The sequence below is a fragment of the Macaca fascicularis genome, chromosome 15, assembly GCF_037993035.2.
Source record: "Macaca fascicularis isolate 582-1 chromosome 15, T2T-MFA8v1.1".
In the NCBI taxonomy this organism is placed as follows: domain Eukaryota; kingdom Metazoa; phylum Chordata; class Mammalia; order Primates; family Cercopithecidae; genus Macaca; species Macaca fascicularis.
This window is the reverse complement of record NC_088389.1, coordinates 100103689-100127985: the sequence shown is the minus strand read 5'-3', so window position 1 is coordinate 100127985 and position 24297 is coordinate 100103689. Positions and strand designations below refer to the sequence as shown.

The following is a 24297-nucleotide window of genomic DNA, read 5'->3' as shown; positions in this document are numbered from 1 at the left end:
CACTTCTTTACCCCCAGTACCTGGGGCTATGCCCAACATTTCATTGTCACTTGATGAATATTTGCTGAGTGAGTGAATGAATGCAGGCATGAATAAAGGTGATCTCTTCTCTATATGCCACAGGGCATGATGGGGCTTAGATTTACAGGGAGAGCAAGGAATGGGATTTGGAGGATGGCTTTAGCCTAGGCAAAATCCCCTTATTACAAATCTCATGGCAGGAATAAATTCTGAAAGGTTTGCATACGCAGCCAGTATCACTGTGATGAGTTTAAAAACACATTGTGAGAGAGAAAAAATTCCTCTTTTCACCCATGGCTAGCTTCATGGTTGAGGACCCTGTAACAAAAGATAGATTAACAAGAGAAAAAGCGTACAAATTTATTTAACATATAAAGTTCATGTGACATGAAAGCCTTCAAAACTGAAGACCCAAAGGAACAGAGAAATTGTGTATTTTTATGCTAAGTATGATGAAATAGTGGATAGGTGTTGACAAGTATGTTTGGACAAAGAAGTTATGGTCTAATGGTAATAAACTGAGGAAAACTTAAGCAAGGCCTGGTTGTTCATGTTGCTCTCTGTGTCCTGGCATCTTCGGAGATAAAGACATTCGTTTCCTCGGGTATAGGAAGGGAACCTCTAGAATGAAGGTTTTGTGACCTGCTTTAGGAGAGAAGAGTGAGGAGAAGGTGAAAGTGAGTTTCCTGCTTCTGCTGTTTTCTCAAATGCCAAGGTGGCATATTTTGGGGTAGTGTGTTGCTGTGGTTTGTGGTTTGAGTGTGTTCCCCAGAATTCATGTGTTGGAAACTTGGTCCCAGTGTGATGGTATTGGGAGGTGGGGTCTTTAAGAGGTGATGAGGTCTTTAGGAGGGATTAACACTGCTCTCTCAGGACTGAGTTAATGCTCATGGAGGTGAGTTCTTGCTCTCAAGGGACTGGATGAGTTCCTGTGAGAGCAGGGTGTTATAAAGCAAGGCCACCCCTCGTGTTTTGCCCTCTTTTTGCTCATGCCCACTTCCCTGTTCACTTCTCTGTATGTAACAACACAGTACAAGTCTTTGCCAGAAGCTGTCACCATGCTCTTGGACTTCAGTCTCCAAAACTGTGAGCCAAATAAACTTTTTTCCTATGTAAATTACCCAATCTCAGGCTGGGCATGATGGCTCACTCCTGTAATCCCAGCACTTTGGCAGGCAGATCACCTGAGGTCAGGAGTTCGAGACCAGCCTGGCCAACATGGTGAAACCCTGTCTCTACTAAAAATACAAAAATTAGCCAGACATGGTGGAATGTGCCTGTAATCCTAACTACTCAGGAGGCTGAGGCAGGAGAATCACCTGAACCCAGGTGGTGGAGGCTGCAGTGAGCCAAGATGCACCACTGTACTCCAACCTGGGTGACACAGCAAAACTCTATCCAAAAAAGAATCACCCAGTCTCAGGTATTCGGTTATAGCAACAGAAAACAGACTGAGATATGTGTCCTGAACCTCATCAACATCCATACATATTTTAAATACCCCTTCCTTCAAAAGGTACAGCTCAATTTCCCTCCCCTTGAGTGTGGGTAGGACCTAGTGATTTGCTTCTAATAAACATAAATGATGCTATATCACTTCTAAGATATGTTATAAAAGGACTGTGGCTTCCATCTTGGGTGGGCTTTCTGGTTTATCCTCTCTCTCTCTCTCTCTCTCTCTCTCTCTCTCTCATCTCACTCTGGGAAGCAAGCTGCCATGTTATGAGCAGCCCTGTGGAGAAGCCTACATAGTGAGGTCTACATGGTGATAATTTCTGCATGGTGAAGTCTTGGTAACCAGTGAGAAACTGAGGCCCATCCATAACTGCATCAGCGAGCCTGGAAGCAGATCCTCCAGCCCCACTTGAGTCTTGAGATGAGTGTAGCTCTAGCCAAACATTTGATGTCAACCTCATGAGAAAACCTAAGCCAGAAGCACCCAGGTAAGCTGCTCCTGAATTTCTGACTCTCAGAGCCTGTGACATAATAAATGTTTGTCACTTGGGGATAATTCATTACGCAGCAATAGATGACTAATAATTTGGTCACCATGGTTTGTCAAATTCCCTGCAATAAGTAATCCCACACTGCCAGTACTTGTCTTTCCAGGTGACTTTCTACAAGAAGTTCCTCAGCTCACGGCTTGTGGAAGAAGATGGGAGGAGCACTGTAGCCAGTCCTTTCTGGCACCAGCAATACGGTGCATGTAGTGAAGAAAACATAGGCTTCAGGGTTGGACTGGGCTGGATGTAGCCGCACTTAACCACATGTGTGATCTGAAACACATTTCTTAACACCCAGAAACTCCTTTTAATCATTTGCAACTGGTGATAGTAAAACTATCAATATGGTAAGATTATATTGAGATTAATTCTGCCAAGTGCCTGGTACAAGATACACATTATAGTTCATTCTCTTTCCAGTTCCTTTTTCCTGTTACTCATGGTCTCAGAGTCTTTTCTTACTGCTACCGATCTCAAAGATGCCAACCACTTACCCAAAACTCAGGTGTAAACTCCAAAGCCTTATTCTTGAACAACGGTGGATTTATTGTGAAGCCACTGAAATTCAAGTATCATAGATTGTCCCATAATTAGCCCCTTTCAATGCCCTGTACCTAATTTTGTGTTCTTTTTTTTTCCAAGGGGGTCCCTAATCACAATGAAAATGTATCCGATTCTATGGGACTCAATTCAAGCAGTGATAAGAAAATCCATTGCGCTAAACACTTTATCAAAGTAAGAAACTAACATGAAACGAATTCAATTTCCAGCTCAAAGCACCAAACAAAGAACAACAAAGTAAAGCAAAAGAAAGCACAAAAAAGAAAATAATAAAGTTAAAGGCAGCCAGGCGCTGTGGCTCACATCTGCAATCCTAGCATTTTGGGAGGCTGAGGTAGGAAGATTATTTGAGCCCATGAGTTCCAGACCAGCCTGGGCGACACAGTGAAACCCCATCTCTACAAAAAACACAAATATTAGCTGGCCGTGGTGGCACGTGCCTGTAGTCCCAGCTACTCAGGAGGCTGAAGTAGAAGGATCACTGGGCCTGGGGAGGTCAGGGCTGCAGTGAGCCATGGTCTCATGACCGCACTCCAGCGTGGGTGACAAAGTGAGACCCTGTCTCAAAAAAGAAAAAAAAAAAACTAAAAGCAAAAATTAATGAGAAAGCGAATAAGCAGTGGATATAATTAATAAATAAAAATAGGTTTTTTAAAAAAAATAGCTAACAAGAAAAAAGAGGGGAAACCATAAATATATAAAATTTAAAATGGCAAGGGGGATAACCATTGGAACAAAATAATTTTTTTTAATTATAAGAGATGACAAATTTCTATGCAAATGAATTTGAAAAACTGGGTGAAGTAGATAGAGGATTTCCTGGGGAGATCAAAATTACCAAAATTGACCCTCACTAGAGTTGGAAAGTTTAAATGGACCAATTTTAATAGAAGAAATAGAGAAATTTATTAAGGAACTATTCTACCCAAAAGCACCAAGGGCTTTGACAGGAAATTCTACCATGCCTCCAAAGACCAGTGTTCTCTAAAATATTTCAGAGCACTGAAAAAGAAGGAAAAGTTCCCAATTCATTTTATGAATCTAATAAAACACTGATACCCAAACCAGATAAAGAGTATACAGAAATATACAGAGCAGCATCATTAATAAATAGCATTGAAATTTTCTGAAATAAAATATTAGCAAACAGAATCCAATATCACATTAAGAAAATAATACACCATGAATTAATGGGATTTATTCAATAATTCAAGGTTGGTTCACTATTCAAAATCCATTAATACCATAGTCCACATTAATAAACCTAAGGGGGAAAAATAATCTGATTATTTCCAGAGATACTGAGTGAGCCTTTGACAAAATCCAATACCCCTTCATGAAACAAACAAAAGTCAACTAGGACAAAACAAAAACCCTCAAGAACACAGGAACTGAGGTATGCTATCTTTATATTTTATTTACTTATGTATTTATTTATGTCCTAAAGCTAATATCTTATTTAATGGAGAAACATCAGAGGCATTTCCTCTAAGATCAGGAACATGACAAGGATGTTCTATTTCCACTACTCTTCAACATTGTACTAGAGATGTCCGCCAAATGTAATTAAACAAGAGAAATCAAGTAGAGTCATAAGAGATCGGTGAAGAATTGTGAAGACTATTACGAAGATTACTTGAACTTAATCTTAAGTTAATAAGACAGCTCTGGAAGGGCTCACAATAAATGCTAGTCATTATCTTTTTTTTTTTTTTTTTTTTTTTTTTTTTTGAGACAGGGTCTCGCTCTGTCACCCAGGCTGGGGTGCAGTGGCACTATCACAGATGACTGCAATCTCAACCTCCTGGGCTCAAGCGACCCCCCCACCTCAGCCTCCCAAGTAGCTGAGACCACAGGTATACACCACCATGCCTGGCTTTTTTATTTTTTGTGCAGACAGGGTCTCACTATATTGCTCAGGCTGGTCTCAAGCTCTTGGGCTCAAGCAGTCCTCTCACCTTGGCCTCCCAAAGTGCTGGGATTACAGGTGCAAGCCACTGTGCCTGGCCTCATTGTCACTGTTTGTAAGTGACACACTGGTGTTACCATTTCAGCTCCCTGTGAGTTCCAGTGGTGTGTTTCTTTCGCCTCCCCAGAGTTCCCTGCCTCGGCAGTCTAGAGAAGAGCAAGCAGTCGGCTGTAATGGAAGGCAGAAGACACAGGCTAAAGTTGTGGCATGCTGACACTTGCAGCTCGTATGAGACCAAGCAAATCTGTTTACCACTCTGGATGCTGGTCTCCTCGTCTGAGACGAGAGGCCTCTGTGCCTGACATCTCTCATATTTTGGTGTATGATTACTGTTGAACACCTGCTTGCCTCCACCAAGCAGATACAGGGCGGCGGGAGAAACAGCTCATGACCAGAGCAGAATAATCCCAGCAACTCTCCTTGCTTGGAATTCTTTTCTGCCTAATATGTGGCCCTGCCCCCACTATGAAATGTTCCTTTTGGATCAGAATTCGTGAACAGTGTCTGAAAGATTCTGGGAAAGCCTCCATAGACCTGGGACCTACAGCCACTTTGCCAGAGAAGAACGATGAATCATCCTGAATTTTGGCTCTAGCTTCTTTGTTAGGGCAAAACACAGAGATCCTGCCAGCTCTTGGAATGAAAGCAGCATTTTTCTTTAGACAGTGACAAGCCTGAGGCAAGGGACACAGTGTGATGAGAGTTCCCACTCAGAAACAGAGGTGCTCCTTGGAGTCTGACCAACTTGCCCCTTGACCAAACTTGAGTAGGGCTCCTCCGAGTCATCTTTCTTTTTCTTTTTTGATGTTTGTTGTTGTTGTTGTTTTGTATTTTTGAGAAAGTGTCTCACTCTGTCTCCCAGGTGGGAGTGCAGTGGTACAATCATGGCTCACTGCAGCCTCAACCTCTTGGGTTCAAGTGATCCTCCAACCTCAGCCTCCCGAGTAGCTGGGACTACAAACATGCCTGGCTAATTTTTACACTTTTTTGTCGAGATAGGGTTTCACCATGTTACCCAGTCTGGTTTTGAACTTCTGGACTCGAGTGATCCCCCCACCTTAGCTTTCAAAGTGTTGGAATTATGGGCATGAGCTATTGCACCCTACCTGAGTCCTCTTTCTGACTCTTGGACTCTTAGTTCAGTTTTAGCAAGAATTCTGCTGAGTCAGTTTAGCAAAAATCTATCCTTGATATCTGATCACATTCCTCATTCCCTACCCTGATAGCTTATCACCCTGGCCTGCCTTCAACAAGAATCCTAGTGAGTTGGTCTATCAAGAATTGCCCCAGCCCTCATGTTTCCTCTTAGTACTTTTCTATCCACTGACCCCAACATTGCTCCTTGGCTATATAAATCTCCACTTATCCTGCTACGTTTGGGGTTGAGTTTGACCCTTCTCCCCTATTGCAGAACCCCACTGCGGTGGCTCCTGCTTGAATAAGTCTTCCTTACCATCTTTTTTTTTTTTTGAGATGGAGTCTCGCTCTGTTGCCCAGGCTGGAGTGCAATGGCACAATCTCGGCTCACTGCAACCTCCACCTCCTAGGTTCAAGCAGTTCTCCTGCCTCAGGCTCCTGAGTAGCTGGGATTACAGGTGCCCATCATCACACCCGGCTAATTTTTGTATCTTTAGTAGAGATGGGGTTTCACCATGTGGACCAGGCTCATCTCGAACTCCTGACCTCAGGTGATTTGTCTGCCTCGGCCTCCCAAAGTGCTGGAATTACAGGTGTGAGCCACGGTGCCCAGCCCATTACCATCTTTAACAATGGTCATTAATAACTTTTCATGAAGAATTCCCAGGATGGTGAACCACCTGCCACGTGAGCCTGTTCGATAATCAGGGATGAGGGATCCTTCATAGCAGCCTCTAAGAAACCAGGCGTGTGCCTGTTGGTCTCAAAGTCACCTTCTCTTGGCTCCTCCTCCTTGCTGGGGCCTGGCACAGTTCAGCAGCCAGGAGGAAGATGGCTTTGCGTTTGTAATTTGTGATTTGTGTGTCCCCGCTCCTTGCTCAGCATTCTACCCTCAGCTCCTTGTTCACAGCCTGGTTCCCTGGAGCTCCATAAATACCTGTTGAGTGAATGAGAGGATGGAGGCTCCTGCAGAGAGAGAGGAGTGGAAGGCGTCTTTGGACTTCACACTTGGCTTTCCTGGCAGAGGCCTCAGGGAGGAACAACACGGAAACAAAGATGGCCTTGTCCTGGGCCCTTCCCTCCCCGCCCCACCGTCCTCCTCTGCATCCCACAGTGGCCTGGGGGGAGGTGGAAATGGACCCCTTTGTTCTACTTCCAGAATTCCGCTCCGGCGGGGTGGAGGCCTGGCTGCAGCCCCCCCTTCCTCTGCCAGTTCTTCCTAATCCTGAGGGATTCGCCAAAGCCTTGGAGACCCACACCGTGGGTCTCACTGTGAGGACGGGCCTCACCTCACAGGTAGCCTCAGAGATGGACATGGGTGCAGAGAGAAGAGGGGGTCCCCACCTGTTCCCTCCCAGTCCTCTTCTTCAGTGTCCCCAGGGCCTGTCACACAAGAGAAACGAAACTGGGAGGCTCCATCTAGAGTGGAACCCAGGTGAGCACTAATCCAGTGTGGCCTGCAGACCTGCTTTTCCCTGGTCCCCGACATGAGTAAATTCAGAAAAGGAGGGTCAGTGTTTGGAGATGTTAACATGATAGAGTACTTTTATGACTATTGAATCAAATAATTTTTCAAGGGTTTGAATGGATTATCAGACCATGGAAAGATACAGGAAACTTGAATGCATGTTACTAAGAAGTGAAAGAAGTCCGTCTGAAAAGGCTGTATAGTACCTGATTCCAAGTGTATGACATTCCGGGGAAAGCAAAACTCTGGAGACAGTAAAAGGACCAGCGGTTGCCAGGAGTTAGGGGAGAGAGGCATGGCTGGGTGGAGCACAGAGGATTTCAGGGCAGTGGAACTACCCTGTATACTGCTACAGTGGTGGATACACGTCATTACGCATTGTTCAAATTCATGGAATGGACGACACCAAAGGTTAACTCCAGCTGGAAGTCCTGGTCTCTTACCCCTGCCGCATTCTTAGCATTGGGCCTCAGTTTCCTTTTCTGCAAATTGAGGGGGTAGCATGATCTGACCTACCCAATTTGACAGTTCAGCTAATGTCTGGTTCTTTTGACAAGTACAGGCAGCCTCTGGCAATGAGGGGCCATAGACTCCCCCTCCAAACCTCACCATCAAGATGCTCCAATGAAAGCAGGTCTTGGGGAATTCTGCCAGCCAGCCACGCTCATTGGCAAGGCTGCACAAAATAGGGTGTACGCTTGGGGAAGTCTTAGCTGTCCTCAGACTCTCAGACATGTAGCTTGCTTGAAAGGTTGGGGTTCTGAAGGAGCAGCCTGCATCTCGGTCCATCCTGTGACAGTCTCACAAAGTGGGGACCAGATTCTGATGCCTCATTCATACAGAGGCAACGATGACTGTGCAGGGCTCCTAGCTGTCCACATTCATAAACATTATTTACTTCGCCAGTGAAAACTTATTTCAAACATCCCTTATGCTAATTAATCAACCCTCGGGTGTAATGTTGATGACCACATTTGAAATGCTTTGTCAACACCTCTGGACTATGGATTCCTAAAGAACTCCAAAGGCAAAACAGCTGCCCTCCCTATGTATATTCAGTTAACCTATGAGCATGTGTATTATTAATGCCTAAGTATTTAAAAGTATATTACTACCCAGATGAACCAGCAAGGAGATAAATCACATGACTTCTGAGTTCCCTCCCATGCTAAATATATGTAAACTATTGTATTTTATATATATATAAAAACATATATATATATATGTTTCTCTGTGTGTGTGTGTGTGTGTGTGTGTGTGTGTTTTCCCCCTTTAATACTCCTTAAAGTCAGGGAAGGAAGGCAGAAGTAGGTTTTCAGATTTCGCCATCTCTCAAGTTGCAGGGACAATTCTGTGAAGCTAAGCCAGGCCCCCACTTGCTCCTGGTGTCCATCTAACTGATGCTGTCAGGTTTTATGCCTCCTTTCCTCTTCCAGTTGCTGCTGGCAATTCCTCATTCCTCGAGATGGCTGAGGCCATCTCTGTGACTGTCCCCTCAAGACTAGAAGCCAGACACTGTCCACACTTGTGGTGCAGACCTGTCTTCCTTGAGCCTTTCAGGTACATAGGGAGGCCTGTGGTGGCGGGTGGAGGTGAGCAATAGGGTTCAGAAGGGAAGGTGGAGAGGGATGCAGCTAGGAAAAAAACAAAACAAAACAAAACTGATTCCAGAGCTGTAAGAAAGGTGCAGCCAGGCCTGAGTGAGGGAAGGGAAGGCCAGTCCCTTCTCTTGCCTGGCTATGGGACTGGGACAAAGTGGTTGGCTAAGAGCTGTAGGGCTTCACTTGAAGAAAGCAGTTTGAGGGTACACAAGCAGCTGTGAGGGAGAGAAGAAACCAGACCGGGCCACGTAGGCAGTCCACGGAACGTTGGAGAGCTACGGTGAGGCCCTCAAACAAGGGAGGGGCTTACCCGGGGCAGTGGGCCAGCCCCTAGTGGACAGCTATGGTGCCGACAGGAGGACTCCTGGAGAAATGGAAAGATCATGAGCCTGAAGGGGAATTCAGTTTCTGGGAATGGGCAGATAAGAATGGAGAAAATGTCATTCTGAGATGTCACTGTAGTTCTTCCCCAAACACAGCTGACCCCAGGCAAGAGGCCAGACCCCAGCCTGTTCACAGCCCTCCATCTCTCCCCTGTTTCCAGGGCTGTTTCCACAGCCCCCTTCCACCCCAGCTGAGCACCTCCTCATAAGTGTCTTTCCCCTCCTTTCCTCCATCCCTTGTCCCCACCACAGTTCCCACTCTGGCATTGTTTGTTGGCTTGGAGCCAGGGAATCTGTGGTCTGGGGAGGCAAGCTAGAAGTCTTAACAGCCCTTTCTCACAGGAACATGAAATGGCAAATCCATTTCATGTTCGGGAGGTCGAAGAACAGAGCAGTTTCTGGAGCTGGACTGCCTGGGTGTGAATGCAGCTCCACCCCTTAGCTGCGGAGAGACCATGGGCACATTACTGAACCTCATTTTCCACACCTGTAAAATACAGACAATAACAGCTTCCACCACCTACACTGTCATAAACACAAAATAGGAGTGTGTGCAAAGCTCTTAGCATAGTAGCTGGTGCACAGGCAGTGCCCAGCAAGAAGCAGTACTCCATTTCCTATGTAACCTCTTTACTCAGCTCCTCACCTCCACTCGTGTCTGGCCCAAACTATTCTCCATGCAGCATGGTGATCTTTTGAAAATATGCTGACATCCATCACTCTCCTGATGAAAACTCCTTAACAGTATCTCATTGCTAGCACAGCAGGCAGCCTGCGCAGCGACTGCCCACCGCCGCCCTGACTCGGGGCTGTGGTCACAGTAGCCTCTGCTGTTCTTCACCTCTCTCTACCTGGAACATTATTCCCTGACCCGCTAAGTCATGACTCAGCTCAAGTGTCATTTTCTCAAAGAAGCCCCTCTAACCACCTACTGCTCTTTTTCAGCAATAATCCTCAATCTGTAATTACTTCATTGATTTATTGTTCATGATCCCATGAGAAGGCAGCTCCATGAAGCCATCCAGCCAAGCGCTTGCTGAAGGAATGAAGGACACGTTATCCACGGGTTTTAGGTGCTTTATAACTTAAACCGGTTCAGTGGCCTGCCCAGTGAGCCTGACCACCACAGTTCCAAGTTCCCAGCCCTCTGTACGGTAAGGCCTGGCTACCTAAGTGTAAACAAATATTACACATCAAGCCCAGTGGCCCAAAGTAAACATTTTTATTCTCAGTTCTGCCTTAGGGGTGTCTAGTTTTGCAAGCATGAGTAAATGGAATCAACAATAATCCTCTCCTTAAATGTCTGGCATTAAAATTTGTCACTTAAAAAGTTTCTGGTTTTGCCTAAAGAAAGTGTGATTTGAGGGTGACCTGAAACAAGGCTTGAGGCTTGTGGACACACAGGGTTAATCGCCTTATTTCCTGCCAATTCACAGAGCAGTGAAAGGCCACAGGCAGCTATAAATAGCGGTCAGGCAGATCTGTCCTTCCAAGAGGGAAAGAACTTAGCAACAAAGAGAGACGCGAGGGGTGAGGCGGGCAAAGAATCATTAGCCCAGTTTCTGCCCGTGCCAGGGCATGTGACCCTTGGGAATGCCGCGAGGCCCAGCAGGGGAAGGAGAGGATCAACGCTTTCGTAACCTCCAACGTGGTGCATCCCAAACCCAGACGGGCCTGGACCGACCTGTGCATTTACTCCTGAATGTCCTCGGTCAGCAGACACGGGAGCCAACAGGTGGGAAAACGTGTCCTCCAGAGTGCTCCTTTTTTTGAGGGGGACCCAGCTCTCAGGCAGGAATGGCAGAGAGGATGTGGATCCTTTCCCTTGGAGTGGCCTTCTGTCTTCCAGGGTTCACAGGACAGTCTCTCGGATGACCCCAATGAGGCTGTGTGGCCGCTCAGCCTCCACTCGCCGGGACCTCCTCTCGGCTCGGGGCCTCCCCGCCGGTGCGAAGGTGCTCAGGTCGCCGCAGCTCTGGAGGTGCAGCAGGCCAGGCTGTCTCCGCAAGGGCAGCGTGCGGGCCCTGGATGTGCTGGGTTGCAATGGGGCCATTATCTTTGGGAAAAGAGAGGGTGGGGAGAAGTTAAGTAAGCTTTACCAGATGTGGCCCTTTGACCTACCTCCTAGGTCCATCCACCTATCTTAATGTGTAATTGCTTTGAAAAAGAAAGAAAAAAACGCATTTTCCCAATGTGGAACTCACCTGGAATTCCAGGGGTTCTTTGTAAATCCTCCAAATGTTCTACCACTTCCGCTGTAGACCCATAAACCACACTTAACTGATTTGTCCGCTGCAATTTCTTGCTTTAACATTCTTCTCATAGCTTTTCTCTAATTTCTCTGAAGCCTAAGTCAGTGATCCTCACTGGCATCTGAACATTATTACTGGGTCAGGGAGGGACGGGTATTGTCAGAAACATGAATTCCCTGCTGAATTGCCACAGAATTCCCATAGCAATGGGAACAGTTAGCCTGGACTCAAGAACCTGCATTTTTAACAAGAATCCAAGTAAAAACCACTGGTATGGGATTGGGACCAGGTGATGGGTTTATAAAATGTCAACCAAGTCAACCAAGTATAGGCACAGTGGCTCACACTTGTAATCCCAGCACTTTGGGAGGCTGAAGCAGGTGGATTACTTCAACCCAGCAGTTTGAGACCACCCTGAGTAACATAGTGTGACTCCATCTCTACAGAAAAAAAAAAAAAAATTTTTTTTAATTAGCTGGGCAGGGTGGTTCATGCCTGTAGTCCCAGCCACTGGGAGGTTGAGGCAGGAGGATCACTTGAGCCCAGGAGTTCTAGACCAGCCTAGACAACATCGCAAGACCTCGTCTCTACTAAAAATAAGAAAACTTAGCTGGGCGTGGTGGTGTGTGCCTGTAGTCCCAGCTACCTGAGAGGGTGAGGCAGGAAGATCACCTGAGCCCAGGATTTCAAGGTTGCAGGGAGCTATGACTACACCACTGCACTTTAGCCTGGGTGACAGATGGAGACCCTGTTTCAAAAGAGAAAAAGTCAACCCAAACCATCCAATGATGCTTCAAATGGATCTGATAATCCTTTAATAAACAATATAAAAACTAGGCCAATTTATTTGTAAAAAGTCTTTAAGAATGATTCTTTTCGCTAAATCTATTTTGCAATGTGTCACAAACATAATTTTGAATATATAATAATATCACTTACTCTGTAAAAATGGCAAAAATATGAAAAATTCCTCATCCAACTGGGATTGAAGAGGAGAAAACTGTCCCGTCAATTTTTTGTAAATTGCACAGCCATGTCTGTTTGACCTGTAATAGTGTCAGCAGCTCGGGGAAAACTCGGGGCTTTACTGTTACCTAACATCACAGCACAATCATTTGGATGACTTTTTGTTTCATTTGTACCATTCTGAGATTTTAAGGTCATTAAAAGATTATTCCCCCAAAGATGGGAAATTAAATTTTATTAACAATCTACTTAATTACATCTGTCTTTGAGGTCTGTCCTTGTCTCCCGATTAAGAAAAGTTCAACATTCATAGAAGTTGACTGTGCTACACAGTAAGTTAGGACAAGTGGTTTTGATATCAGTGAAAATTAAAATGGATCTAAAAGCTCCAATATGCGAAGCCAGCTAGAGTCAGAAATAACCGGTCTCCTACTGCTGTCCTTACCTCCTTCTGCCTGGGAAAAGGTATGGAATTGTGAAACCTCACCTCTAGGGTCCAGTCCTGGAAGGCCCTGCAGATGACCCAAAATCTATCACAACAATCTCAGCACCTGAACTTTTAAACTGCCTGGGGCACAAAGATCTAGCAACCATTTGTGATGATAGCATCTAGTGAACTGTATAAGTGCTTGTTCTTTTTCCCCAGAGTTATTTCCCAGGGAGCAAGACTTTGCAGAAGGTCCAGGCCCACTGCCTGGTGAATGCTCCAGCTCTTAGCTCGACAGAGCTTGGCAGCCTTCCAGAAGCAGCTCCTGTTTATTGGGCTCTTGGGGCCACAGAGAGGGAAGGTGACAGAGAATGACATCTGGAGTAGCTAAGGGACACGAGGATGTAAAATGTTTCCCCCACACAGGTTAGTAACTAGAGCCTGACCCGGAATCGTAACTGATCACTCTTTTAGAGTGCAAACGCAAGACGGTCTGTGGTTCGTGTATCTCTTCATGCAAGGAATCAGATCATTCCTCTCCCTGAATCCCCTGAGGGACTGGGAGAGAGTTTGGCTTCTGGCTTCTGTAAGAAGAGGCCAGCAGGTAGAAAGGGGGAACAGAAGGGAAAGTGAGAAGGGTATTTACTCAATCTGAATTAAAAATTTGCCTACATCCTGAAGTTGGTAATTACCCTGAGAAATTAGCCCACTTCAATTGAAGAAGTATTTGTTGGACATTTAATGCACAAAGACACAGAGTCACATAACATCCATACGTCATTGTGGGGTGCTGTCTACGACATCTACCCCACTACCTGCAGCAATGAAGCCAACACCTAAAAGGGAATGGCTTTTTAAAAAGGTGGAGAGAAGGCTCCTTCCAGAAGGAAACACCATTCATTCAGAAATAGAGATATAGAGACTACCTAGTCCAACCCTTTACTTTAAAGAGGAGAAACCTGAGACCCAACTGGATTATGTTCGTGCCCAATTCTATCTTTTCTCCAAGTGGCTTCAGTTTTGGGGATTGCCTTGTATTTTTTAATCTATAAGAAGAAAGGTGTTTATTCCCTCAGGACCTGTTGGCTTATCTTGCCAAACATTTCATGGGAATGTGAACAGCCTCTTAGAATCTTGTCAATATTAAAATTCACCTATGTCATCATTTTCAAAGGGCTGAGAAAACATGCCTTATCAAAGGAAACCTTCAATTCAGGAAATCAAATGTTGAATGCACTCCCCATTGTCCATATCCTCCGCTTCTATTCCTGGCATGCACTCTTTTCTTTTTGCAGACATGCTTCCACATCCCAGGAAAACTGGGTTCTCTTCCCTTGAGCCAAGAATGACGTGGGAAAGTTACCACACTTGAAAGCTCCATGGCTTCCTCTCTCTCTCTCCCTCCCCTGACCTCCCAACCCCATTTCCCTGAAGACTGTGACCATAAATTTACTCTGCCTTGGGCAGGAAAGCAGAGAAGCCACTTTAGCTGCTATAAAAATGAGTTATCTGATTCACATCTGAGATTAATAATAGAACTACCTGTTCTAGGAAACTGGCACTTGTGATGGCTTCCTCCATGTGCTCCTCATCAGACTTCAAAACAGATTTAATGTTTTCTACAAGTTCATGGATGTCTGGGGTCATGGTACAGGAGGACTGCTCCAGGAACCTTGCCACCAGCAGCTTGGTGTCCAGGTAGGATTTGTAATCTATCAAAGACCGCGGTCTGCATCGCGAAGTTCTCGATCTCAAGCCTCTCCTCAGAGTCACCGCAGCCAGATCCAGTCTCCTTTCAGTCTGTGTCGCAGCTTCACAGCTGAGCACCGGGGCAGCTGTGGGCAGAAACAAACAACGCGAACCCATTGGCCAACCCCTTTTGAACACATGCCCATACCTGAAAGCACAGACCACAAAACTCAACATGGAAAGCATGTGACAAATGCTGATAGCCATGCACATCCTGCTTTTCATCTTGCAGAAGGGGGGAAAACAATTATGACACAAGGTTATTCCCTGATGTCCAGTTCCAATAGGATATGGCCCAAAACATGTCATCGTGCCATGTGACATCACCTGCAAGGTAAAGCCAGATGGTGGAGAGGAGAATCCAGAATGCAAACCATAATGAAGTTAAGTTTCATGGGGTATGACAAACAGATGGGCATGGATGGGCCAAGCAGGAAAAATGTGGCTGACCCATGAAAGGATGTTCCAAGGAGCAAGGATGAAGTAGTCAATTAAGAGAGGAAAGGGCTGAAGAGACAAGACTTGTCAGATGAATGTAATGCTCTGATCACTTTGACTATACCTTTGTCCCAAACGTCCTCAAGGACATTGTACTGACTTGTGCTATCGATGCTCACACCATGGATATGAGGTAGATCTATAGCTATTACAGAAAGAGAAATTTAGATGCAGAAAAAGTACACATCATGCTGGAAGTCAACACAGGGCCTGGGAAATCCATCGCAGGCTCTAATTTCCATGGCTACCTACATCAGCAAGGGTGTAAAGACCAGCAGAATGCTTCTGCACTTTGAAGTGGGTGAAGCAAAACTCAGATCTGGTCATTATGTGTCCAGAAGCCAGCCAGCAGCCTTCAGCATACACAACACTGGCATCAGTCTATGAAGGCCTGATAAGCAGAAATTTAGAAATTCAAAGAAGACAAGAAGCAGGGGGCGAGAGAGCAGGTGGAAGAAGGGGAGCACTCCTTTTCCTCTGGAGAAAGGCAGGCACGGGGAGCTCTAAACCAGGATTCAAGACTGTCCTCTCAGGCAGCCATATGCATGTCACAGAGAGCAAGAGTCTTCCAGAAGCACTCGCCAAAGACACTCATGTGTGAGGACAGAGTCAGTGTCTCCACTCTTCCACTTGAAGGCAACCTGGCACCTTCCACAATGGAGGGCTCCAGCAGCTGCTGTCTTCACCCCTGCAGGTCTGCAGAATGAGAAGGGGTTCCAGAAAGATTTCCCTAAGCTGTGCAAAACAGCTAAGTTCCCGTTGAGGCTGGAGTCCTCAACTTGCCAGGTAGGGTGTAGGAGACCCACAGTGAAGGCAGGTCTTGGGAATCAGAAGCCAGGCTGCCCGGCCACTGTGCTTCAGAGACACGCTCAGTACCAGGCGGCAGGATTTCCTCTCCACTCAGAAGCTGCTGTAGAGACAAGAGGAATGTTCTCTCTGGCTCGAACATGGTCAGTCCAGAGCTGTGGCAAATAACACACACTGTCAGACAGGCAGAACCGACACTGCAAGGGCTCAAGACAGGACCCTGGAGAGAGCAGGGTGGAGGATTATCAAAGTTTTATTTGCATAGGTGTTTTAGAGGAGCAGAGGTCAACTCTGCTAGACTACTTCACAGGAAGAAGCTGGTGCTGGTGGAGTTACAGGAGGTTTTAATTTTCTCCCTTTAGTTTCTTTATTTTTTATAATTTTCTACAATGAAGAGATATTTGGAGATGTTCAGGTATTCATATATTCAGGAAAAACTCAGTGTTGTCATTTTAATTTTTAATTATTCAGGTAACAGCTATACACAAACAAACAACACAGAGAGAGAGGTGAAGTGTGTGGGTGTGTGTATTTCATTCTATCCAAAGTTCTAAAAACAAGGTCAGAGTTCAATAATTTAATCATCTACTCATACATATTAAATATATAACAAATTATAAAAGAGGGAGTATACAAAAATCTTTTTGACTTTTTTTAAGACAATGCATATTCCCATAGGATTGCAGCATCTAGAAGTCAGAACTAGGTGTGCATAACTGTCTTCATGTAGTACCTAGCATAGTATCATGTACAACCAAATTCTTTTGATGACAATGACTTAAAAAACAAAAAACAAAAAAAAAACCCTACCATCTTTTTTTTTTTTTTTTTTTTTTTTTTTTTTTTGATATGGGAGTCTCACTCTGTTGCCCAGGCCAGAGGGCAATGGCGCAATCTCGGCTCACTGCAAGCTCCGCCTCCCAGGTTCACGCCATTCTCCTGCCTCAGCCTCCCGAGCAGCTGGGACTACAGGCGTCTGCCACTGTGCCCGGCTAATTTTTTGTATTTTTAGTAGAGACAGGGTTTCACTGTGTTAGCCAGGATGGTCTCGATCTCCTGACCTCGTGATCCGCCCGCCTCGGCCTCTCAAAGTGCTGGGATTACAGGTGTGAGCCACTGCGCCCAGCCCCTACCATCCTTAAAAGACATGGTAGATGTATAATCCTAACATGGACGTAGAATATTTTACTTTCCCAAGACCTCATAAACGCCTTCAAATGACCACTTAAACTGCAGGGTCTTGAGCTGGCCAGAGCCACCCGCCTTCACCTAGCTCCTTTAAGCAAATAAGCACAGAGCCCCGCGCAGAGCTTGGGGAATGACGTCACCTCTGTCCTCGGAATGATGGAGCACAGGGTCACTCTTTGACCTCGTCCTCAGGGGTGGGAGGGCTCTCCGGCTTCTCACAGGACGCACCAGGGTTGAACTGGGACTTGACATGGATGCGTTTTCTTCTGCAGGTATGTTAGGAATGGCCCCACCTGATTAAAAAAAAGAAAAAACAAGAGGCGAAACATAAATTATTTCACCAGCTGTAGTCCTCAAAATGCGCAGGAAACACCTGTGAGCCTGAACCTGCCCGGGCAAGGGTAACGCAGTTAATAACATTTACTCAGGCTGCTGGCCCAGTAGGTTTTTATATCACTGCGCTATGGGAAAAGTTGCCTTTCCAAACCACCCCTCCACACCTAAAACAAACAAACAGAAAAATTTACATCCAACAGCAAAATAAAGGAGCCATGCCAAAATGTCAGGCTGTTTTTCCCAAAGGTGCTTAGACTCGTCTCCAGGGAAGCATCCTGGGGCAGTACGGAGAAGCACCCTGACCTATCAGGATGAGCCTGGTTCTGGGAAAGTAATACCTGCACAGGTGAGGTGGCTGCTCTGTGGGCTGCAGAACTCCCAGAAGGCTGAGTTAGAGAGTCAAGTATCCACTAAACAAATCCGTAAAACCCCGTGGGAACTGGATAATTTATGCTCATAAAAAAAAAATTGCATCATTCGTGAGCCTGAGTTGCAATTCGGGAAACTTTTCAAAATGGAAAAATTCGCTGGGCACAGTGTCTCATGCCTGGAATCCCAGCACTTTGGGAGGCCGAGGCGGGCAGATCACCTGAGGCAGGAGTTCGAGACCAGCCTGGCCAACATGGCAAAATCCCGTCTCTACTAAAAATACAAAAATTAGCTGGGCATGGTGGCGGGTGCCTGTAGTTCCAGCTACTCGGGAGGCCGAGGCAGGAGAATCACTTGAACCCAGGAGGTGGAGGTTGCAGTGAGCTGAGACTGTGCCATTTCACTCCACCCTGGGCAAAAGGAGCAAAACTCTGTCTCAGAAAAAATAAATAAAAATAAAGTTAAAAAATAAAAAATGGAAAAATTATGAACATACTTAGGAGACAGGACACTGCTTCATAATTCTACTTGGGATGGAAGGTGAACAGAACACAAAGTATTACATTACACATAGTACTGCTGAAAAATTACCTTCATCTAAAATTGCTGAGTTGATCCATTATTTATTGCCATTTGCGATTTTGTCCTGCTGAACAATTTTCTGGGCCACTTAAAACCTCCCCAAAGAGAGAAGGCCATAACAATGTTCCCTTAAATTACAAGGATAAATGTAAACTGACTCTAGTACTTACTATAGTACTGAAAACCAGAATTCACTAACTGCTCAGGCAGCATGACATGGGCCCTAGGTTATAAATGACACAGCACAATCTCACTGCAAATTCCCCTTGCCAAAAGTCTAGCTAATTTTAATAGGAGGAAGAAAATTATAGATCAGAAAACACAGGAATACCAAATCAAACGCTGTAACCTATTTCATGGTTCCTGAGAATAGTCTGGTTCATAAAAATGTCTAAGGATATCTTTTTCCAGTTCACGTATTTTCTCCCATTTATAAGCCCTAATAGTTGATGGCATTTTTGCACCTGGAGAAAAAGGTAGAGCTTGAACTATTTGCTCCGAGAATATCTGCCCTCCAGCACAATACCAGACAAGATCATTATTATTATTATTATTCATTTGTAGAAACAGGGTCTCTCCATGTTGTCCAGGCTAGCCTCAAACTCCTGGCCTCATGTGATTCTCCCACCTCGGCCTCCCAAAGTGCTGAGATTACAGAGATTAGCCACCTTGCACAGCCTATTTTATCATGTTTTAATCTACTGAATCATGTCACAATGTATCTATTACCTTGAGTCACTTGTGTGCAGCCCGGATCCAGTGGGATCATAGCAGCTTCTGATCCTTCTGCCATTTGGAATGAAGATCCCTGCATCACAGGAAAAAGAGGGTTATTTTGTTGATGTTTAACTCACCGCTCATTAGACCCAGTTAACTCCTTAAAAAGATGTGTGGGGCCCGGTCTCCCTGCTCTTCTCTGGGGGCAGGGGTTGGGGAGATGCTGTGTTTCCCACTTGCAGTCAATGTACTTAGAGAGATGTGGGACAGACAGTACCTGCTCCTGGTCCATCTGGCTCACCACAGCTTCATACGGCGGCGGGGGATCCAGAGGACAGAACACTTCCACACCTTTGATTCGAGCTCCGTAGATGTGTGGCAGGGGAATAACATCAGGACCAACCATCCTAGGAAAAGGAACTCGGCGTCAGAAAGCACATTCTACAGACTGGCCACGTGACTGCAGTGATGCCTGGATACTGGCTTCACTCTAAACCATGGGCAAAACCACTCACCTCTCTGTACCATGGTCTGCTTGGCCAGGAGAGGGAGAATAACAGAAGCTGCTCTCTGACGAAGTGGCCAGAGTTCCTTAAGCAAATGACAGTGTATAAAATGCAACCCCATCATTCCTTTTAAACCCATCAGTCAAAAGCAAATAATCCATAGAGACACAGAGCAGATGAGTGGTTGCCAGGGGATGGGGGAGAAGGGAATGGGGAGTGACTGTTTGAGGGGTATGGGGCCTCCTTGAAGTATTGAAAAATGCTTTGGAACTAGATAAAGATGGTTACAAAATAATTTGAATGTACTAAATGCTACTGAATCATATACTTTGGTTAATTTCATTTTATATGAGTTTCACCTCAATTTAAAAAACAAGTAAGGATTCAGGAAAATTCAATTATTTCTTACATTCTACATGGCTCTTGTTTTTGTCCTGTGGGTAAAGAACCATCAACAGCAAAATTCAAAATAATAGCAAAATCCTCCACAAGATTTCTCACTAGTGTTGACAGAAAATTCCACAAATCTCTGCCCAAGGTGCTAGATGATCTAGATAATGATGAACCTAAGTTTTAAAATAATTTATAAAATACATATAAAAGCCAGAAAACCTGTATTCCGCTATGGCGTATCAAAGAATGAAAAAAAAAAAACAAAAACCAGCAAAAGTTTGTTCTTGAAATACAAAAACAGGATTTTAAAAAGCTAAAAGAAATGGATGAGTAAACAGATTCTGGGGCTAGTTGCTTGCAGGCACTGCCTTTTGGGGAGCGGTGTTCTCTGAATTTATAGTTGTTTCATTTTATTCTTTGTGGCCATGTACAAAATGTGATTGGTGGAAGAAAACATTTGAAAAGGATGTCATCTTCTTTCTTCCTAACAATAAATCTGGGACTGAGAAGAACGAGACTCTGCAACCTGAGTGAAAAGATGAGAATGCACTCCCTCATTTTCACCTATATTTGTCTGTTCATAAGCAAGGCTCTCATCCCTTGCTTGACCTGAAAGGGAAGGCAGAAGGTGATGTGCTAACGCCTGACGTGGAGATGTTTGCAGGTTCAGCACGCAACATGTCAAGCCTCCAGTTGAATGCGAGGCACTAGCACAAAGGGTCCCTTCATGGGGGAGGGGTCCTAGCAAAGTTATCAAGAAAGAGAGATTCTCCCCTTAGAGCAGGACTTGCCAACAGGCTTCATTCCAACTCCCATACTCCACCGAAACTGTTTAAGAACTATATGTGCTAAGTGACTCTGAGAAGCCAGACCCTTCTTGGATCTAAGAGTGAAGATTCTTTCCTGGCAAATGAACAGTGCAATTTGTTTTCATCAATGAGACCTATGGACTTCTATCCTCTCTAGAGGGCCAGCCTTCCATCTTTAATGAGCATAGCCCCCATAAGCCATCTTCCTAGCACTTACAAACACTTGACTTTTTCTCTCCAACAAATGACACCTGTATTTCTTTGCTGCTGTGTCCCCTGCCTGGAAAGTTTCTATCCCCAGCTTTGTTACCTGTTTCTTAGCTCTGATGGTCCCTGTTTGGCAGTCCCAACACAATGGGTACCTATGTGTCCAGAGAGAGAGGAGGGCTTGCTGAGGGCCAAGAGGTCAGAGGAACAGGCCCTGTTTTAGATCCTAAACTATTGTAGAATTTCTTCCAGAAGAATAGCTTGAGAAAAAGGGGGCATACTTTATCCAAGTTGACCACAAAATAAACAGCTTCTATGGTAGTTTTGATAATGCCCATAAAAGCCTCACTTTGAAGGAAGATGCTGCTAGAGTTGACATAGAAGAAAAGTTCCTTTCCAATTAAGCAATTTCTTGTTTTACCTCGTTTGTGTTAACGAGGGTCTGTGGAGGGAAATGGGTCTGCTCATACTGGCAGGTTGTTTTTTGTGTGTTTTTTGACTACTGTTTCTTTCCCCAGATCCCCATGGCTCTCAGTCCTGGCAAGGTGGGTAGAATCACCTTGGGAGGTTCTAAAACTCTGGATGGCCCAGGCCTCACTTCTAGAAATTCTGCTCTCATCGCCTATGGTGGGGCCCAGGAATCTGCCTGTTGTCAGCGCTCCTAGGGGATTCTAATACACCGCCAAGATGGAGCACCATTGCAAAAGCAAATGGATAACGGTGATTGAAATTAAAGCCCTGTTCTACTGGGAAAGTTGATCAAATTTTTATTAAGAATGAGGGTCTTCAGAAGACAGTTGCCTAATAAGGTCAGGCTAAGGTTAAGAGCTAAGTGTTTCTTAAGAGCAGGACACATACTGAGAGCATTTTAAAACCCAGAACTAACACTGGGAAAGCCCAGTCTAAGATGCTCTTTTCAGAAAGCTTCTTAAGTCCATTCTCTCATAACAATACTCCCCGCAGCCACATGACAACGAAGGTGAATGAGGAAACTGTGGCTCAGAAATGGTGAGAGACTCATCCTGGGTCACCCTCTGCAGAGACTCTAGAGCCTGGGCTCTTTCGAATTCATCACCAAGTCCCCAGGAAGCCTTCACTGGTGCAGGCTCAGGAGCACTGAAGACGGAAATGCAAAGCATGTTCTGCTTTCAGGCTACAAATAGGCCCTGAAGACTTACTCAGGGGGAATGCAGCAGCGAATACACCGTTGACCAGAGAATCCTCCTCCTCCTGTACTGGAAAACTGTGCCCTGTGACTGGGTACAGGGTTGCTGCTTGTGGAGTGGGAGACAGGGAAGGGCCCTCCCGCCCCCTCTCTAGAGCTGAGCACAGACTCAACCCCAGCATTGCCGGACTCCGCTTGAATTTGGATTTGGAAATTCTTAGGAAAGGAAATGAGTGGGGTTTTGTGGGGGCTCTGCTTTAAGAAATGCCCATGTCAACCATGTCAATGCCCAAGACCCCCTCAGTCTTCAGTTTTCTTTAATAGGGTACATCCCCAGAGTAAAAACCAGGTCCATGTTCAAGAAATAGGTTGGAGACTCCTTGATTCCTGGCTCAAGCCAACTTCTGAGAAGAAAGACACCCCGGAGTAGTGGAGGTGGGGTGCACGGCCCCCTCCTGTATCACAAATCAATTCACAAAGTAGTGAATCCATCTTTGGACAGAAACCTCAACTGCAGTCAGGCTTCCGTTTATGACAGTAACTCGAGAAGCCTTTTCTCAAGGAGATGCCAACGCATGAAGTGGTTGTATTTATAGAAGTTAAATCAACCTCTTCTGAGAGGTCATAATACCTTACAGGAAATGGTGAGCCTCTGTTGTGTGAAAACTCTGGATAAAACTGATCGTAGAAATAGTAACAAAAACATTCGTGAATATTCTTGCCTGCCTGCTTATGAGAAAGAAAATTACCAGCTGAGGTTAAACCATTAGTGTGTATAAAGTTGATTTATACTGTGAATCTAGCAAAGTTGGTCACATTTTAAAATTTTTTGATAGGACATGTATTCAAATGTGAATAAATTCAGCCCTTTTGAAAAGGAACGTGGACTGCACTCTGATATTGGTAAAATTTCCAAAAATTAAGGTGTTTGCCCACTGGCAATATGATTATAGGGCTCTGGGCACGTTTTAGACTGGGCAATGTCTTCTTTCTCACAAGACTGTTTAGATTTAACTCCCTCCTTCTGCCTTCTTTCTAGAAAGTTCTGAATGATAAAGCCCTTGATGAGAAGCTTGTCTGTTGTCTTCCAACCTAGATGTGGCCAGAGGTAGTCTCAAGACTCAGAGAGACAAATCCGAGGATGTACCTAGATCTTAAAGAATGGAAATATCTGCAGTGATGAGCACTATTACAGTGAAGCAGAGAAGAGAAAGGAAAGCGAGGAGACAGGAAGGTCGGGAGTGCTCAGAGCACACTGCTGGATGGCTCAGCTCCTAAACCCACATGAGTCACTTTCCCCTTCTGCCACTGCAGAAACTAAATCTGTCTGTTGCCTCCTCCTAGGTCAACAGAGTGCTCATCTGCAACCTCAGCGTCAAAGAATTCCTCTTATTGGAGAGGGTATTTCTCATCCCCACCAAGAAATATCAGTCATTTTTACTATCCTCCAATGTACCCTCTACAGACAGCCTAAGATGGTGCTAAGATTTTCGCAAATGTGTCCTCAGGTACAGAAAGAACATGTGTTTTGCTGCTGTATCTCTTCATCCTCTGTCATTCTTGGCTCATTTCCCGAAAGATTAGGGAAGTCATCCCAGCCCCTGAGGCTGTGAAATTCCATTAGAGGCCACTCCCTGAACACCACAGAGGCCAAGCTGTCCCACAGGCCTAGCCCAAGCCACCTGTCACCCAGCTGACACCCCCTCCAGCTTTGCGGTCATCTCTGCCTCTGCCTGGGCAAGTGAGCTGGGGAGGGTATAGAGGTAGGGTTCAGGTATAACTCTAAGGGACGAGTCAGCAGCTAAGTCACTGAAAAGAACACTAACAGTGTCTGGGTGGCAGCCCCACTGGTGACCCATCTCAAAGTCACATACAGTCACCCTGGACATTAGAAAATACTTCTCTAAAAACCTCAAGCTCAGCACCAAGTTGGTTTGATAAGTCTCTACATGTACTACAGGGATTAAAAAAATAGAAATTTCTGGCCCTCTGAATATGAAGCCAAAGACACTAGTATTTCTGTGGAATTGAGAGATTCTCTTTCAGAAAGTTCAACAGAGGTTTGCTTATCCTTTAAACTCAGCTTAACGTCACTTCTTCCAGGACGCCACCTCTGACTGCCTTGCCACTCTGGGTGAGCTGGACCTTCTCTGTGCACCCAAAGTCCCTCTTTTGAATACTAC

General features: G+C 45.2%; 1 protein-coding gene and 1 long non-coding RNA gene across 4 annotated transcripts in view; one reads left to right on the top strand and one right to left on the bottom strand.

Moving 5' to 3' along the window:
- The first annotated feature begins 1752 nt into the window (after positions 1–1752).
- On the top strand, positions 1753–22991 carry LOC135967452 (uncharacterized). Its single transcript, XR_012424778.1, has 3 exons — positions 1753–1964; positions 10089–10297; positions 21468–22991. It is a non-coding gene; the product is annotated as an uncharacterized lncRNA (long non-coding RNA).
- Positions 8428–24297, bottom strand: part of ENTREP1 (endosomal transmembrane epsin interactor 1) — a 65357-nt gene continuing 49487 nt past the window's right edge. For 2 of the 3 annotated variants that reach the window (XM_015437255.4, XM_045373136.3), the window contains 5 exons: positions 19312–19441; positions 19047–19125; positions 17171–17323; positions 14331–14623; positions 8428–11199 (listed from right to left, as the gene is read on the bottom strand). In XM_015437255.4, the coding sequence (XP_015292741.2) occupies positions 10996–11199; positions 14331–14623; positions 17171–17323; positions 19047–19125; positions 19312–19441 (859 nt within the window). In that variant the 3' untranslated portion in view covers positions 8428–10995. Of the gene's footprint in view, positions 11200–14330; positions 14624–15099; positions 15998–17170; positions 17324–19046; positions 19126–19311; positions 19442–24297 lie in introns of all 3 variants that reach the window. The other variant, XR_012424777.1, reaches the window with a different exon arrangement.